The sequence below is a fragment of the Anguilla rostrata genome, chromosome 3 (genome assembly GCF_018555375.3).
Source record: "Anguilla rostrata isolate EN2019 chromosome 3, ASM1855537v3, whole genome shotgun sequence".
In the NCBI taxonomy this organism is placed as follows: domain Eukaryota; kingdom Metazoa; phylum Chordata; class Actinopteri; order Anguilliformes; family Anguillidae; genus Anguilla; species Anguilla rostrata.
The window spans coordinates 24819008-24836543 of NC_057935.1; the positions used below are offsets into that span (position 1 = coordinate 24819008).

Sequence of the window (17536 nt, forward strand, 5' to 3'; positions counted from 1 at the left end):
TTGTGGCGTCGAGCCAAGTCATGAAAAAAAAATGCCCGTCAAACATTACATGCGCACTGTATATGACCCAGGTCTGGTGTGTGTGTGCGTGTGTAATGTTACTCATCTAGTCTTAGTTTCAGTGTTTTGGCATACTGTTTTTCTGCTACTGAACGAGAATATTTTAATAATTCAGCAAGGAGGACTTTGACTGAGTTTGCATGTTATATGAGTACTGGGAAAGGTTTAGCAGGGTTTGTTAGTCTTGTTGGTTAGTAGTGACATGGGTAGGGGTGACACGGGGTAAGATATTAGGTAAAGAAGAGGGACATACTAAAGGGATTACCACTGTTAAAACCATCTCACAACATTTCATACAACAGCCTGTTGGTTTTATGCCTTTTCCTAGTCTCCAGGCTTCTCCTGATTCTAGATATTTTGAAAAGGGCAAAACCTTGAAGCATAAATTCTTAATTTTGCTGTTTAAATTTACAGACACCGAGTGTGCATTATTTAGTCTCGAAACTGTACATGAGGGAAATGAAAGTTTTGTGTTTACACGGGTACTTCTGTTATTTAGCAGTTTCACATATTGAGGTCTTCATACGCTTCTCTGATTATACACAAAATCTCAGTGCCTGCAGGCCTTACACTCTTCTGAAGGAACCAGATCTCCTTATATAGCAATTTCCTTTGCCTAGGCTCTCCACTACTTCACCAAACACAAACTCCTGAGGGGGGGCGTCATGTTGTTTAAACGTTTTATTCACCATAAGGAAAAGCACTTTCATCTTGACATTTACCAGGTCCTTTTAGGGGCTTCTCCCATTCCATAAAAAAATGTTAAATAGACAGCAGAGGTTCATAAATGCAGACTGTGAAACCATCAAATAAGAAAAGATCAAGTGATGAAAAAACCTAATGAAAATTACAATCAAACCAGCTACTGCATTTTGTTGTTTTATGGAATTTGATCAATTGTTTACGGATGTCAATAAATATGTGAAATGAATAAAGGAAATGTATATGGAGATTTTGCTGTAGCTTTTAATATGCTGATGATAAATGAAGCCAACTGTTTTACTGTACAGGGGCAGATGGGGTAACATGTTGGGGGAATGATCTGTGATATGCTAAAGACCGGAGAGTTAAGTCTCACTAATACTCAAAGCGCACAAAGACAACGCCAGGATTAAAGACGGGCTCAAAGGATACTTGACCCGCAAAGGCACAAAATCCCGTCAATAATGCAAATTGAGCCAAACACTAAAGCGGCCTCTGCCCTGTGTGAACTCACATACACCCTCATTTTAAATGCAGAATCAGAGCTCGTCTTTCTGAATGAGAAAACTTCAAAAACTCCAAAGCCCAAAACTTTGAACTTCTGCCTTAAAAGCAAATGTATTAGGCTGCGATTAATTTTTACAAACTGGAATTCGTTGCTCCACAAGCTGAGGTCTTAAACCGTCAAACCCTGAAACCCTCAAGGCACAAGTTTCCTGTTAGGTGGTTGGTCAGTAGAACATTCCCCATTGCAAGCGCCATTCTACCCTGAGAGGATCTGCAGTAATTTGAGGGTAGGGGAAGGGAGGAGGGGGTGCTTTTCGGAATGGCAGGTCAGTTGCCAAGGCTGCTGGTTGCATTGTTGCACAGAAACATTCCAGTTTAAGGACAGAGGAAGAAGCAGCATGCAAGGGTCATTCCGGTTGACATGATCAGCGCATGATCAACATTGTCAGTACAGCAACATGGAAAGGAACACTGACTACATTACCATAGACAGAATAAACGACAGAGCGCAAAAGGAAAAGACGAACAGCTTTTTAAACCTTTTCCACATGCTACAATTCATTCTTTGGGATCTTTAAAAATAAAAATCATTTATCAATTTTGGTCGATCAAATTGTGAGAAATTTGCTCAGTTTCTGATAATCCACAACAAATAATCCAATAATTACTTACCATCGTGAATGCTGTCTGAAGAAAATAGTTAGGAACTGTACTGTTATAGGAAAAGGTTATAAAAATTGTCCTTCTACCCTCAGAAGATTCACCCAGTGAACCACACAGTTCTCATGGTACCCTGACTCATTTGGAGAAATGAAAAGATTGTGGATGATTTGAGTAGGACAGGACTAGGTGCGTTTTCCCTTCAAATCAATACAACATTTCATGGCATTTTCAGAATCCATGAAGGACCTTACTGTGGGTTTATAATAATAAGTCTAAATGAATTTTCAGAATGAGGAGCAAGGGTTGGGGTTTGACCAAAAAAGGCATATAATGATTTCAGATGAACTACATCTTCGGTTTAGCAGTACCTTCAACTGAAAATCAATTCAGAGCTCTCGAAACACTCAACTGCAACAAAGCAGTATTGCTCATATTGATATGTGGGACGCAAACAGACTAAATACAGACAACAGGCTATATACTTCAACTCTCTAGAGAATGGCTCACTAGAAACTCCCTAATAGCTATTAGTTTTAGAAAAAAAAACAGAAATTTGCCCAAATATGATAATTGTATACACAAGTTATCTTGGGATTGGTTTATTTACTTTTTTTAAACAAACTTTGATTGTTTCTCTTTATGGAATTATTAAAGTTATGCATTCACAGAGAAATCACATCAAAGTATTTTGTGAGACTTGAACTTTAAAAAAAAGAAGTCTTCATGACAGACTGACATGGGCTTTTATTCAGAGAGAACAACAATGTCCGCATTGGACACTGTGCATGAGTCAGGTGACCAACCGAGGAACTGTGCAGCAGAGCATGTGAGGATCAGTACAGAGCCCATCAGTGCGGGGCACCCCAGTGGAAAGGGGGCTCCAGGGGGGACTCGGACAGGCAGCACTCACCTCTTTGGCTCTTTGGACGGCGTCACTCGGCGGGTTCCTGATCTGAGGGGAGGACTTCGTGTTGATCTTGTCATATAACTGCAAGGCAAAGAGGGACATGAGGGGTGGTTAGCGCTCTCCCTCACTTAAAACCCGGGACCTCTGCCGGGCGAGTGCGCCAGAGGTGGGCTACGTTCGTGACAGACAAGCGACCAGACTCAAACCAGACTCAATAATTCTGCAGATGCGTTTCATCTGGAGGTTTAAAAACCCAGGCCATGTCTTTTTCACATTTCACCACAGTTATACTTTCACAGCTTTCTAGTCATTAAAAGTATTCACGGACAACATTCAAACTCATGACCTAACTCTCTGCTCTGCTGTCAAGACATCTTGAGTGTGCTCTGTTCTGCAGGCATCTGCTAGAGGAAGTGTTCACATGGCCATATGATGCTCGCCGGTTCATCTGCAGGGCAGTGATACTTTACAGCAACCTGACTGGCCTCAGAACTGACCACATTTCTGTTTCTCTATTATGTGTGTTCACCAATAGCTATTCTAGTGTGTTACCAAATACATGCTTCACCACCAGCCAAACAGACTCACATTTTACTTCCAGGGAGGGGTGAGTGTTATTGTTTTTATCTCTCAACAAATGGTGTGTTTGTGAGATGATCGCACTTTAAAGCTGGAGAAAGAAAAAAAAAATTTATCCAGCACATGCTCTGACCCCACCTGCTCATGTGGCTGAGGTGAGCTTCTCTCCCTCTTCACTGTAAAATGCTTCAAGACCAAAAGATGAAAGGCATTATATAAATGCAATCCATCAAACACCTGTCTGTGAAAAACCCCTAGAAACCCCTATTGTTGTCCGCCTTCTGACACTCATGCTTTATTCCCAAACAGGAAGCAGGTTTGCAGATTACATTTCACTCATATTAAGGAAATTCTGACCTGCACCTCAAGTGAAAGAGCTGCTATTCTCTTGCAGTGCAGCAACGAGCAAACGCAGTACACATGTAGATCAAGACCAGCCCTTCTCAGATCAATGGCTACTATTAGCAGGAACATTACGATATTTATTTCAACCAGATGCACACCAGATGCACACAGGGCAACTGCACAGGCCAGACTAGAAAGTGTCAAAAACAGACTTAGGCAGTATGATTAATATCAAACAATATTTGTGAATGAAAATAAGGCTTAAATCCAAAATATCATATTCTCTACTGCAGTGGTAACCAACCCTGTTCCTGGAGAGCTACCGTCCTGTAGGTTTTCACTCCAACCCTAACGAAGCGCACGTAATTCAACTGCTAGAGACTTAATTGAGCTGCTAATTAGTAGAATCAGGTGTGCCAAATTAGGGTTGAAATGAAAACCTACAGGATGGTAGATCTCCAGGAACAGGGTTGGTTACCATTGCTCTACTGTATTTTAAATTCCCAAGAGGCACTGGGAAATTCAGGTTCTTGTTGTTACCGGGTGCTTAATTTAACTGTGTAGTCAACTGCATTGATCAGTTAAAAGCAGCTGATTAGACAGTTAACTCCCCTCACCTAATTTCTTGAGTCTGAATGGGTGGTGGATTCTAAAGTGAAAACAAAAACAAGGAGACCCTGTGGCTCTACAGGACCAGGGGCCACAGTTAAAAAAACAAAAACAAAAAAAAACTAAAAACAATTATAAGCCATACCTAAAACACAATGCCTTTTCCATAATTTTTTAGGGGGGCTTATCTTCAGATTAAGTTCGGAGGGTTAGTGTAGGGTCAGTGGTTCTTATGGGGGGGAAAAAGAGAGAGTTCACAATCTCTCTGATGGCAGCTGTTGTTTAAAAGAGAATAAAAATCCGGCGGCGCTTACGAGGACAGCTAAACAAAGGGGACGCCCGCTGAGCCCGGGGACATTCGTTTGGTGCTGTCACGCCCCACGCTCCGCACACGAACCCGCCGGTATTACTACGGCGCAGAGGGGGCCACGGGCTCTCCGGCTGGAAGCAAACGCACCCTTTCTCTACGCAGCGCCGTGCTAGCAACGGGGGGAATTTCCTCCCAGCTACCCTGGGCGTAGACGGGAGAGTGTCGTCATCTATTCTTGACGACAAAGAGCCAGCTCCCTCTAATTACAGCGGCGTCTCAGCGATAAGCCCCGCTGTCAGCTCTCGCAGCGGCTCTTGGAGAAACAAAACGAGGACGTGGAGACGAGGGCGACGCCTGTGGTGCGCTCACAGAGATAATCCTTCTACGGCCTTAGTCATTTATAATCGCAAAAAACAATGAGGAGAACCAGAATAAAAAAATCTCTACAGCTGATGCAAGGCAAAAAAATAAATAAATAAAAATAAAAACATAGCACTATAAACACGTGTCGAAAGCCTCGCCAATCACACACAGACTTTCTAAAGAAAAATTCAACCAATGCGGTTTCCATTGTTACACTTGATAGACACTGGGTCTGAACAGCCAGATATTAAATGAATAGCAACATCACTTAAGTAATGAAAGAAAGCAAGGGAGACTCACCGGGCTGGTCCCAGAACCAGTGAGCCAGTTGACACTTTCGGCAAGTATGAACAAGTAATGTGCTGGCGCTCAGTCTGAGAGAGACTGCCTACAGTCACTTGAGAGTGACGGGGGGTCCCTGTGTGTGAGAGACCGTGTGATGTCCCGGCGTCTACACCGCGTGACCGTGAACGCAGTGCCGGTGGGGTCGTCGTGGTGAAAGGGCTGGACGCACACAAAAGCCGACTTTGTTCCCCCTCCCCCTCCCCTGAGCAGCAGTCTGCCTTTGAATGAGGCGACATCTGCGTTCGCGGCCTCCGACTGATAACCCTCCACAAAGCGCCGGCAGGAGACGGGTCCCCTCTTAGCTTCTGCCACTCGAGTGAGCTCCCTGCCTCTCTCTCCTCTCCTCTCCCCTGCCTTCTCTCCTCTCCTCTCCCCTGTCTCTCTCCTCCTCTCAATCGAGTGAACTCCCTGCCTCTCTTTCCTCTCCTCTCTCCTGCCTCTCTTTCCTCTCCTCTCCCCTGCCTTCTTTCCTCTCATCTCCCCTGTCTCTATCCTCTCAATCGAGTGAACTCCCTGCCTCTCTCCTCTCCTCTCCCCTGCCTCTCTCCTCCTTGCCTCTGCCCTCCACCATTTGTTCCTTTCCCTGCTCCTGGTGCAGTTACTGCTCCCCTAGAGACCAGCCAAGGGCACAAGGCAACAGATGCAGATCTTCACACACACACACATGCACGCATACACATATGATAACACACAGGCTCACAAGTACACACACTTATACAAACACATATATGAAAACAGACGCACATAGAAACAGAAACACACACACACACAAACTCACATGCACACCCACACTCAAATGAACACACAGGGACACACACAGAAACACAGGCATGGAGGGACACAGTACCACACAGAGACACCAAATCAAACATGACCAATCACACGCTATCACACACATGCAAGGACACACACACACACACACACACACTAAAAAGACACACACCATGTACAGGGGCAATGAAAAGAAAGCCCTAATGAGAGGTCCTGTCGGGCAGCCCACTTGAAGGCACAATTACAGCTTACGGCACAACATACTCAGCACTGGGCCTTCAAAACAAACATCCAAAGGCTTAATTAAGAGCTCTTACAGTCATTTAACCTTTACCTCTGCTGCCTGGCCAAAGGCTTCAGGGCAGTCTCAGTGTTCAGTATGACTCTAAGCATACAGGAAGTCTGGACAGTGCAAAAAAGGAATCATGGAAACTGGTATTGGTTCACATATTTGGCAGATTCTGGGCGTGAGCAGAAGCCATCTGCTTTAAGGTCTGTATGGGGTACTGTGTGATGAGCACATCGCCGTTACCACAGGAAGTGACAATGCCACAGAAAGAACATCTCTCACAACAGGTCCCCATATGGCAATGGAGTATTAATCGAGACATGGCCACACTTCACAATATGTGGGAAAATATATAGATTACTTATGCTTTCAGAAATGGCATATACAGACAAGTGACAAATTAAAGGGAAAATGAACATACTGTAAAGTGCCTTAGTAAAGTGTTGGGCCACCATGAGCTGCGAGAACAGATTCAATACACCGTGGCATGGACTCTACAAGTCTCTGGAACTCTACTGGAGGGACGAAATTCCATTCTTCCAAAAGAGATTCCATCATTTTGTGTTTTGATGATGGTGGTGGAGAGTGCTGTCTAACGAAATCTCCCAGACTGAATTGTGATCTGGTGACTGCGAAGGTCATAGCAGATGACTCACATCATATTCATACTCCTCAAACCATTCAGTGACCCCTCGTGCCCTGGGGCTGAGGGCATTGTCATCCTGGAAGAGGCCACTCCCATTAGGATAGAAATATATCATCATATAATAAAGGTGATCACTTTGCATTGTGTCAATAACTTTGTATTGATTTGCAGTGACCCTTCCCCCTAAGGGGTCAAGTGGACACTAAACATTTCAGGAAAATGCCCCCCACAGCATAACTCAGCCCTGGACCCCCTCACTGTAGGGCTCAAGCATTCAGGCCTGTACTGTTCTCTTGGTGTATGCCACACCTGCACTTGCCCACTTGTTGAGAATATGGTGAAGGATGACTCATCTGACCATATCACTTTTTTCCTCATATCTGTAGACCAGTGCCTGTGGTTATTGCACCACTGAACTCTCAAATGTGCATTTGTCTTTGTAATGAGGGGTTTATGCACTGCAACCCTACTATACTATCCCTCTCTATGTAGTTGTTGACAGACTGTGCTGGCTGACACAGTCTGATCACGTCCTGCATTGACATTCCCTGTCACCTGAGAAAGAGTTGCTCTTCTATTTTTTTTAATTTATTGCATATTGCATTAGCGTCACAAGTATCACGGTCATCAAATGTGTACCTCTGACCACAATAGCTGACCCTATTTACTGATTTATTACCCATAGATCTAAACGCAGATGTAACTTTAGTCACTGTTCCTATTTAAACACTAGCCAGTTGAGCAGTCTTTGTGATTGAAGCTCCTGCCATCCATGCCCCAATAATGAACCCTCTTAAAAAGTCACTTGGATTGATTCCTCTGGCCATTTTGATCCAAATCGAGGTCAGCTGGGCCTGGTCATTTTTATAAATGCCACAAAGCATGATAGGATGTTAATTGCTTAATTGTATCATGTAGCACACTTGTATGGAAGCATCTGCATTTGTCATGTTTCTCTACTTATTCAGGTTTTTCCTTTAATTTGTCATCCGTCTGTATGTATGTATGCATGTATGTATGTACAGTGTGGTCTGTCAGTATTTGGACAGTGACACAATTGTTGTTGTGGCTCAGTGATCCATGCAATTGAATTTGAAATTAAATAATGAATGTGAGATTAAAGTGCAGACTATCAGCTGTAATCTGAGGGTGTTTACATCCCTATGGGGTGATCAGTGTAGAAATTACAGCAAAATAATTATTTGGCCAGTTGTGTGTTATTGCATCATTAGTTCATGCACACGAAAATTAACCAAAGGTTTAGAGTTGATTATAGGTGTGGCATTTGCATTTGGAGTGTCTTATTGTCGTCTCTCAACATGAGGACTAAAGAAGTGTCAACACTAGTAAAGCAGGACATCATGAGGCTGAAAAATCATTGAGTGTGTCAAAATCAACTGTTTGATACACTGTTAAGAAGAAAGAATGCACTGGTGAGCTCAGCAATAGCAAACATCCTGCTGGACCACAAAAGACCACAACAAAAGAATATTTTTAAATGTGAAGGAAACCCCCTTTTCAACTGTCGAACAGATCAAGAACACTCTCCAGGATGTAAGTGTCAAAGATTACCATAAAGAGAAGACTACACTAGCAAAAAAAGAGGGTTCAGTACATTAAAAACCATAGAACGTGCATAAAAAGGCTGTATTTCTGGCACAGATGACCCAATATGAATGTAATGTAATATCCTCAAATTAGAGCCAAAAGTCTGCACTTTCATATGCATTGTTTCATTTCAAATCCGATGTGCTGGAGTACAAAACAATAAAAATTGTGTTGCTGTCCAAATACTTAAGGACCACACTGTGTGTGCGTGTACACAATGAACACAATGTGCACAATGTACACAATTCCATTCCCCAAACAGCCTTCTTGTCATAAATTTGTTGTTTTGTGTACTTTCAGATTGTGGCCATCTGTTGCCGGACTCTCCAATCACAAAAAATTATTGGTGATATCTGGGCAGAAACCACATTTTAAATTCAAAACAGTTGGTCTTGAAATTCCCTGATATGCCATTATTTCCTGAATAATCTCAGAAACAAAATAAACATTCTTTAAACTGAAGACAAGAGACAGTAAAGTAACATTTGTATAGCTTGATGCACCTCTGAATCTACAACTGCATCATGGGGTCAGAGACCACAGAGGAAGTCTCAGAACCATGAACAACATAAAGGAAACACCCACACATCTGACACAATCTGTAGATGTATGAGAAAAGTGTGGGCAAGCATTTTTATGCACCCACATTTGTGAAACACTTTGGTACAGTCAAGCCAAGCTCTTTTTCTCTAACATAAATCACTACATACATCTTCAAGATACATTGCAAAGATATTATTGTTATTATTATTGTGTAGACATATTATTGTGTAGAAAAGAATGTAACATTTGGTCCAAAAATGTGTGTGTCAATGATGGCTGATTCCACAAAGTGGGAAATGACATATCGATGCCGTCCGGGAATAGACAGTAGCCAACACCATCAGTGTTTGGGTATATCTCATGAGTGTGACAGGGCCATAATCAGTGCAAGGTCAAGGGACACAGACAATATTTTCATTTCCATTTTGACTGTATCACTGCCTAGGATACAAGACCTCCACACCAGACTTTGTATGGTCACTGGCTTTCTGCATCTGGCCCTCTAACCAGGATTGGCTGCCCATTCCCTTGCATCCCCTACCCATGCTGATTCTCCAGGTTGTCACATCAAAAAAGAACTGAGTTGAAGTACAGGTCAAATTAAATGTTACAGGGTGGAAGTGGGTGTGTGTTCATCTAAGTGTGTGTGCAAGCGTGCATAGCGTGCTGCGGCACTCACGTCAAGTAGGGTGTGGAGATGCTGGTCTTGGAAGACACTGTGCAGGAAATCCAGGTCCTTCTCGCTGCAGTCAGTGAGTGCATGGATCTCCTCCAGGCTGTCCAACACCTGCGATACAGCCCCTGCACCCGGACACACACACACACACACACACACCCTTCAGACCACCAGTCTATCAGGTACCTCAGTACCCCAGGTCCAGTCAGAGCTTACTTTAAACCCATTAAAACCAAGAGCATGAACTGCTCGAATTTCAAAGAATAAAAAACTTCCAGTGAAACAGGCAACATACTTAAAATCAAAAATGGATCCTGATATGAGAAAACGTAGATCTAGAGTTTTAACACACCGTGAAATAAGGGAAATCAACTAACATTTTGAATTACAGCAGCTAGAGTTAATAGGATCACATGGGTGATGTTACATGTAGACACAGTATCACTTCAGATCGTTGCAGTAGTATACAGATTTATTTGGACAGAGAGAACAGCACACTCTCACTACCAAAGTAAAAACATTAAAGTTCCTCATTTATAAATTTCTGTTAGTTTTACATGTTCATTAAATGTAAAATTAAAATGCATGCACAATATGTGGAGTAGATGATTTTTGCAAGTACAGGTGAAAATTATGTTACAGATAAGTTTAAACAAGCCATTTTAATACTGCCTTCTTGATAAATAACACACTACAGTAGGATTGGTTAGACTCATCAACAACAGTACCCAGTCATTAATGAGAAAGAAGACATGATAAAAATGACAGGAACTGCATCAGACAACAGCACCATTTAAGGTGATGTGCTTCCCAGGCCAGGTTTGAGTTGCACTGCGAAGTACCCAATGGCATCGCTCCTTTTCAAATGCATACTGTATGTCACATGCAGGGCGGAGACAGATTGGACCCAAGGTCACCCCCTGCTGAATGAGGACAATGAATGAGGCCACAGTTCTCTCCAAGAGAGCGGAAGACCGGATTCAGCAGGTGCCCAAATTTCATTACGTATGACCATGCCATCCCTATGACGATGATTTAAGTTGCGTGTAACTATCCATAAGAAAAAACCATAGGGTGAAGTAGGCTATTTTATATTTCAGGATACATTCAGTATAGTTACTAAAGTTAAAGTTTACATTGGGTATGCTGAGTATACTATTATTTCACATGAGTGAGGCTATGATTTACCACAGAACAAAGGCTTCAATTTAAGTAGAGATACTAGTAATATCCTGATACTCTGACCTTTGATATCATCGTCTCACTCCGCTCCCCCCACCCCAAACATATTTACAGCAAAAAGAGTGGAAAATCAAAAAATCGTGGATCAAAGAGCACTGGTACCGCTTTTCTGGGCTTTACTGGTTGCGTGTTACAGCTTAGGGGTACGGACTCCAGTCCTGGAGGGCCACAAGTGTGTCAGCGCTTATGTGCTCAACTTAAATCAAGCATTGACCAAAAAGTCCACACACCTTGTTTCCAAGGTTGGAATTGCCTGTTGGTTGAAAAGCCAACAGACACTGCAGCCCATCAGTACTTTCATTTGACATCCCCGGCTCGGCCAAAAGAATTTAAGCCATGCTTCATGTATTTGGGTTAGTTTACAACATGTGGAAGACATTGCAGCAATGGGAGGGCCCACACATAAGTCTAGACATTACAAATTGGAAAAGTAAAAATAGGATAGTAAAAACCATTCAGAACGAGTGAAATGAGACAGGCCATAATAATGTACCATGCTGCAAGAATATTTCACTAAAATGTCCTAGGGAACATTTCATAAAACTGGCAGATTGATGTTTTGTTGAGCATGTAATGCCCCTTTAGATTACAGGCCGAATGTAGGCTGCAACTAACATCCTGGGAACACTTCACCTGAACAGCCTTGCCAGTCAGGCACCTTAAAGCATTTCCTATATTCCCATCTTGACAACAGGAATAAATTCTGGAAGTACGCCTGGTTCATACCTGTTGATTCAGCTGTAGGTATTACCAATGTCCACAGAGGACTTGACAATATTGGCCTCACAACTCTAATGTGTTTGAAGCTATCCCTAAACATAATCTTCAAAATTTTTTAGGAGTTTTCGGCACCGGTGACTTTCATTACCTTTTATCAGTGCACTCGCATCTTGTCCATAACATTAGCTAAAACTTTTGTCTAAAATCATAGCATGATTCAAAGGTCTTGGGCAGTGACGTCTCGCTGTGAATTTTCTATTGCATCAATGGTAACACAAACATGTTATATAGGCCATATAAAAGCACATCTCCAATGCAGGGAAACTACAGCACTAGCCAGATTAGGCATTGCACCGTCCTGGTTAGCAGTGGAGAATGACATCACAAAGGCAGTATTAAAGGATTGGTGGCGACAAATAGGTGAGGAGTCAGAGGTGAAATCCAAATCCACACAGTTAAATTACAATACTCTGTAGCAACAGGGGATACCTACTTTCTGCAGCTAGCAGTCCTAGCAGGGGGGCAGCATTAGGACAAACAACAGACAGTTTTCAGTTTTGAAAACAGAGAGAGTTAGCAGACTACAGCCAGTCTACCTGTGAAGAAATACATGCTGACAACAACCTTCTATTCAGTATACAAACCATAACATTACACTATATACATTAATAACAATTAGTCACGTAGCAGAATGTTCAGCAATAACTCAGTATAGTGAAATCTGCTGCATGTCTCCCCCAGCTCAGAGTTTGTTCTAAATATATTTATTTTGATATATTTTGAGTAGGGCCATGCAGTAATATTGTGTAAAACCTTTAGTCAAGTAAGGTAAACTAGAGCTTAGTCTGTTTGCAGCAACAAAAATGGCAGGGCTGGTGCTCCAGAACAGCAGCACATATTCAGTTCAATTTGCATAAATTAATTCAACTGCAGGCCCATAATTAAAACTACGTAAATGTGCATTGAGTCAGACGTGCGCTGTACAGCATATTCACAAAACAGACAATTAAAAATAAAAATAATAAATTGTGAAGTTTTTTTTTTATCAAAAAATGAAGAAAAAGAAACCCCCAAAAGATTCCATTGCTTAGTACTTCTTTCCCAGTGAAAAGCAAGCACAGCAGGTGTGCTGGAAGATAACACAATGGAGGCTGCTGATTGTTCATCAGCTGCTCTAGTGTGTCCTCTTACTCACACTGCTGGTAATAATCAGCTCCATGCTGCTGGAGGAGCCGTTATGTGCTTGGGATTCAGTTGTGGGTAATAGCCTCCACAGCTCTGGCTCAGATAATGTAAATTTAAAAGTGGATGAGGCACCTCGTGGAAACGGCTCAGCCCCTGAAAGCTGGACAGTTTCGCAACAGTGCCGTCTGATATTCAGCAGGTCAAAGCAGCAGGAAGTTCCCGGAGGAGACGGAGGCAAAGGGCAGAGTCAGCAGGACTCGCCGACGACGGCCTCTCCATTTCCGCAAAAAATCCAGCCCCAGACTTCAATAAGCAGAAGCTCTAGCCGGAGAAGTTCCAGAGCCGAGAGTTTCGCTGAGGTGTTTGAGGGGAAACCAATGGAAAACAGGAAGTGGAAGCTTGTGCCTGAAGCAGGAAGGATGTTTTTCTTAATACGTGGGCACATTCATAGGACATGTATAGAAACTGGAGAGGGAGGGAGCTGCCACTTGACCCCTTAACTGATGCCACTCAGACAGACTGCAGGCTCTTACTCAATCTTATTATGAGAGATGGGAGATGGGAAATCAAGTGCAATTCAGCCGATTACAATAAAAAACATCAAGACGTTTCTATTTAATTAGCAGAGTTTTTGAGTTCTTTATAAGAAAAGAAACTTCACTTTCTGCAAGAATAGAACATTAAAAACAAGTTCTAGGAAAACAGGAAAAAAAGAGCACAGGCAATATCTTAAAACAAACAAACAAGCAAAGAGGAAGCAGGCACTCCAATCCAAACGTGCCTTATCACCACAGGGTGCAGTAACTCAGTAGGCTTATGCGCAGTTTGACTGCTCAGAATAAACAAAAGAGAACACATATTTGTTGGGGGAAAAAACACACTTAATCCCTGCAAAGCTTACAGTGATTTCTTAAGATTTCAAATAACATAACCAAACAGCCAGCAAAACGCACGCACGGGTCCTCTGACCATTTCCACAACAACGCCCCCTGTACAGGACGCATTGACCCATACCAGGAGCTAACTGTACCTGATGAGGTGGGGTCTTCAGAGAAGTCTGGAAGCTCCTCTGGGGGGTCACCATAAAAGGAGTTGAACTTGTGGCTGGAGACAGCAGCTAGCACCGCACCCTGAAAGCAGCATGGTGACATCACTTCCTGTTCATCACCCTGCTCAACTAGACATGACAGGTACCAAGTTTTAACCCCGCAGTCCAGGCATCTTTTCCGAGATTATTTTATCTGCATTGCGCAACTGATGTGTTGATACTAACATATTGTTCATTGCATCTGCATTTATTTTATTGCTCTTGAGCACTGTTCAGCTCTTTCAGATGTTGAAAATACCTAAATAAACAATGGTAATAATCATCATTCTCTTCATTATTAATATTGTTAAGTTTGCTTGAAAAAGCCAACTTATGTTCTCCTTATTATTCCTTCTTCTTATTCCACATCCGTTTTCTTTACGCTACTCCTCCTACAGATTTTAAGCTTTCTTGAAATATTTATGATTTTTTATTGAAGGATTTCCCTTTGATTAACACTGATGGAACGGTCAGAATCTGAACACACTTGCAGTTGGGTTCGGCCGCTACAGCTGCCACAGGTACAGACCATCCTTTTCTTCCTAAGCTTCTAATGGAAAAAATCTCTAACGAAGTGAGTAACGTTAACATCAATGCAGGCACAACCCAAACTAATATTAGTTAGTTTTCTCTTAGCTATAACTGTTGCAAGCTAACATGCGTATTTCAACTTTGGCTTTTTAAAACCAACTTAAAAGTTATCCCCTTTTCCATTCTTCTTCTTCTTATGGAGGCCTTTGCAAAGAAACTGATTAGAGTGGTGTGCTTTGAACTGTGGAAAGAGTGTATACAGCAGCTAACCATGTGATTATCCATACCTTTATCTTCCCAAAGCAGAAAAAGTATAAATAAATGACAAATCACACATTGCAATTATGTTAGGCTTCCTTACGACTGTGAACTCGACTCTGTGCTGAATGAGATTTTAAAAAATGGAGGTGAATCAGGAAAATAAATGCAATAAGAGCACAGTTCTGCTCATTTGCAATTACACTGAAGGACTTTGCAAAAGAAAACTTCTGATATTGTACTGATGGCAAGAGAGAGTAGTAACAATTCTTTATTGATTTTTAAAATAATAATTGTTTGGAAAAGATATGCTTCTTCTGCACTGGACTTGCAAAGTTGGTCACCTGTCCACATGATTTGAATTGAATGTGAACCCACTGGACTGTTTACAATATTATAATTTGTTCCTCAATGCCTTCAGAGCTTGATATAGGCTGATGTCAGAAAGGCTAATGGATGGATGGGGGCAGGACCACTGGAGAGTGACAAGCTGAGGGAACAGGTAGAGGGTGATCTGATGTGATAGAATTTGCTCACAGTAGGAGGAGCTAAGTGACATGACCCCAGAGGTGGGGGTGGGGTTTAGAGTCACAGTTAAATTCACCTTCAGCTTCCTCCTGGCATTGAACTTCCTCAGTTGCTCCACAGTTTCTGGAAGGTGGATCTTGTAGGCATAGCGATCCCTCTCCTTATGAGGAGAAAACATGCAGGTCAGCACAGAAACATATCGACTGCACCTTCAGCAGTCTTTTTTATTGATATCATGCCAAGGGCACAACGACTTCACAATGAACATATTTTACATTTAGGCATTTAGCGCATACACTTAAACAGAATGACTTACAAAGCTTGCATGTTGTACATACAACCCATTTCTTCAGCTGGATACTTTACTAATGCAAATCAGGTTAAGTATTTGCTCCCAGAAACAATGCACCACCCCACCTAGGTTTCCAACCTGTAACCACAGTTACAAGCTTGCCTCCTTAACCGTTATACAACCTCACACTGCTGCCCTGTCAAATAGGAACTTGGCTTTTGGGAGTCAGCAATCTACCAAAACTAAGTTATAAACAAGAAAGAGCATTGCCAAAAGAGCATTACCTTCCCTTGTTTATTGATTTATCAAGACTATCTTTCTTGAGGTTTCCAAAGGGGTGCCCCAGGGTACCATATTAGGTCCTTTGCTCTTCACTTTATAGATAAATGATCTTGGCTCACTGATTACAAATAGTTCTGTTCATTACTATACAGCACCCTCAGTTGCCAAAGCTCTCAATAATTTACATGCTAACTTTCATGCCATTCAAAATTTTATGTTAGATCTTAAATTTATGCATAACCCAGCCAAGACAAATTATATGCTCTTTAGTAGATCTAAAGGGAAACATCACAGAAATGTTAATATTTATACTTTGGAAGGCTTTGAAATTCAGAAAGCCGTGTTATATGTATTTAGGTATATGGTTAGATCAAGATTTTTTCATTAAAAATACTCAACATGTGAAAATAAAAACTATGAAATATGAAATATGAATTGTTTTTTTCTTCTATATGAACAAAAGCTGTTTAACAAAAGCCTCTAGATTAGAAATTGTATAAGCAACATTTTTACCTGTGTTGAATTATGGGGATATATGCATTCATAAGCCGGCACCCTCAAACAACTAGATGCAGTTTATCATAGGGCACTCAAGTTTATTATAGTTGATAGCTTTAGAACACACCACTGTACAAGGTTTGAGAAAGGCGACTTGACCTCACTTAGTGCTCAAAGTGTATACCTCTGCCTTATGTATATTTCCAAAGGAGTGTTACAGTAGAGAAGCTGCTACTGTATTTTCTATCTATTCCCTTTTTCAGTTTAGATTTACTGGACACTACTTGCTCGCAGGGATATTTTACTCTCTGTAACCCCTGTGAGAACACTGAACTAGGGAAGACTGCATTTACCTTTACACCTTTGAAACAAAATCAGCAACGGGCTACACTCAAATTGGACAGACCGATAAAAATTGAGGGTTTCAGGCTTCTTTTAAATGATCTTGAAATTGTATTTGCGTTTGTTGCATTTGATCTTATTATCTGTAAATATTCATGTTTACACAATTTTTTATGATATTCAAATTTATTCTTTGTTGTATTTGTTACATTGTTGTATTCTCAGGGCGGCATTGTAAAAGAGAGCTTTGCTCTCAACGGACCTCTCTGACCAAATAAAGGCCACTGTCTAACTCCTGAGGGACGAGTTATCAGGAGGAAAACACCCAGCATCATGCCACATCACTTTTTTACTTTCTACTGGCCTTAAGGGAAAGCACCTAACCATAAATAAAATAATTAAAAAAAAAAAAAAAACCTGGGTATATTTTTCCTTAAAAGCTATGGCTAAAAGCTTTTACTCATTCCACTAAAATGAGTATAAAAAACCAAAAAACTTCAGTTTCTCCTTTGTATGTTTGCTCTCTGCAGCCTGTGGATAGTTATTACATTTCGTATCTCATTTTATAAAATGGAAGTGAAAGCAGGAAATGAGAAAAATGCTTATTTTTATTTTTTTACATGTTCCTTACCATGGGTTTCAATGTGT

The 17536-nt window shown here is 41.6% G+C and overlaps 1 protein-coding gene across 18 annotated transcripts in view; it reads right to left on the reverse strand.

Annotated features, from left to right (window-relative positions):
* LOC135250545 (peripheral plasma membrane protein CASK) overlaps nt 1-17536 on the reverse strand; it is a 159194-nt gene that overhangs the window by 25995 nt on the left and 115663 nt on the right. For 12 of the 18 annotated variants that reach the window (XM_064326945.1, XM_064326932.1, XM_064326941.1 and 9 more), the window contains exons 9-13: nt 15551-15634; nt 14101-14200; nt 12379-12396; nt 9927-10048; nt 2843-2920 (exon numbers count right to left, since the gene is read on the reverse strand). In XM_064326945.1, the coding sequence (XP_064183015.1) occupies nt 2843-2920; nt 9927-10048; nt 12379-12396; nt 14101-14200; nt 15551-15634 (402 nt within the window). The remainder of the gene's footprint in view (nt 1-2842; nt 2921-9926; nt 10049-12378; nt 12397-14100; nt 14201-15550; nt 15635-17536) is intronic. The other 6 variants (XM_064326948.1, XM_064326946.1, XM_064326937.1 and 3 more) reach the window with 1 other exon arrangement.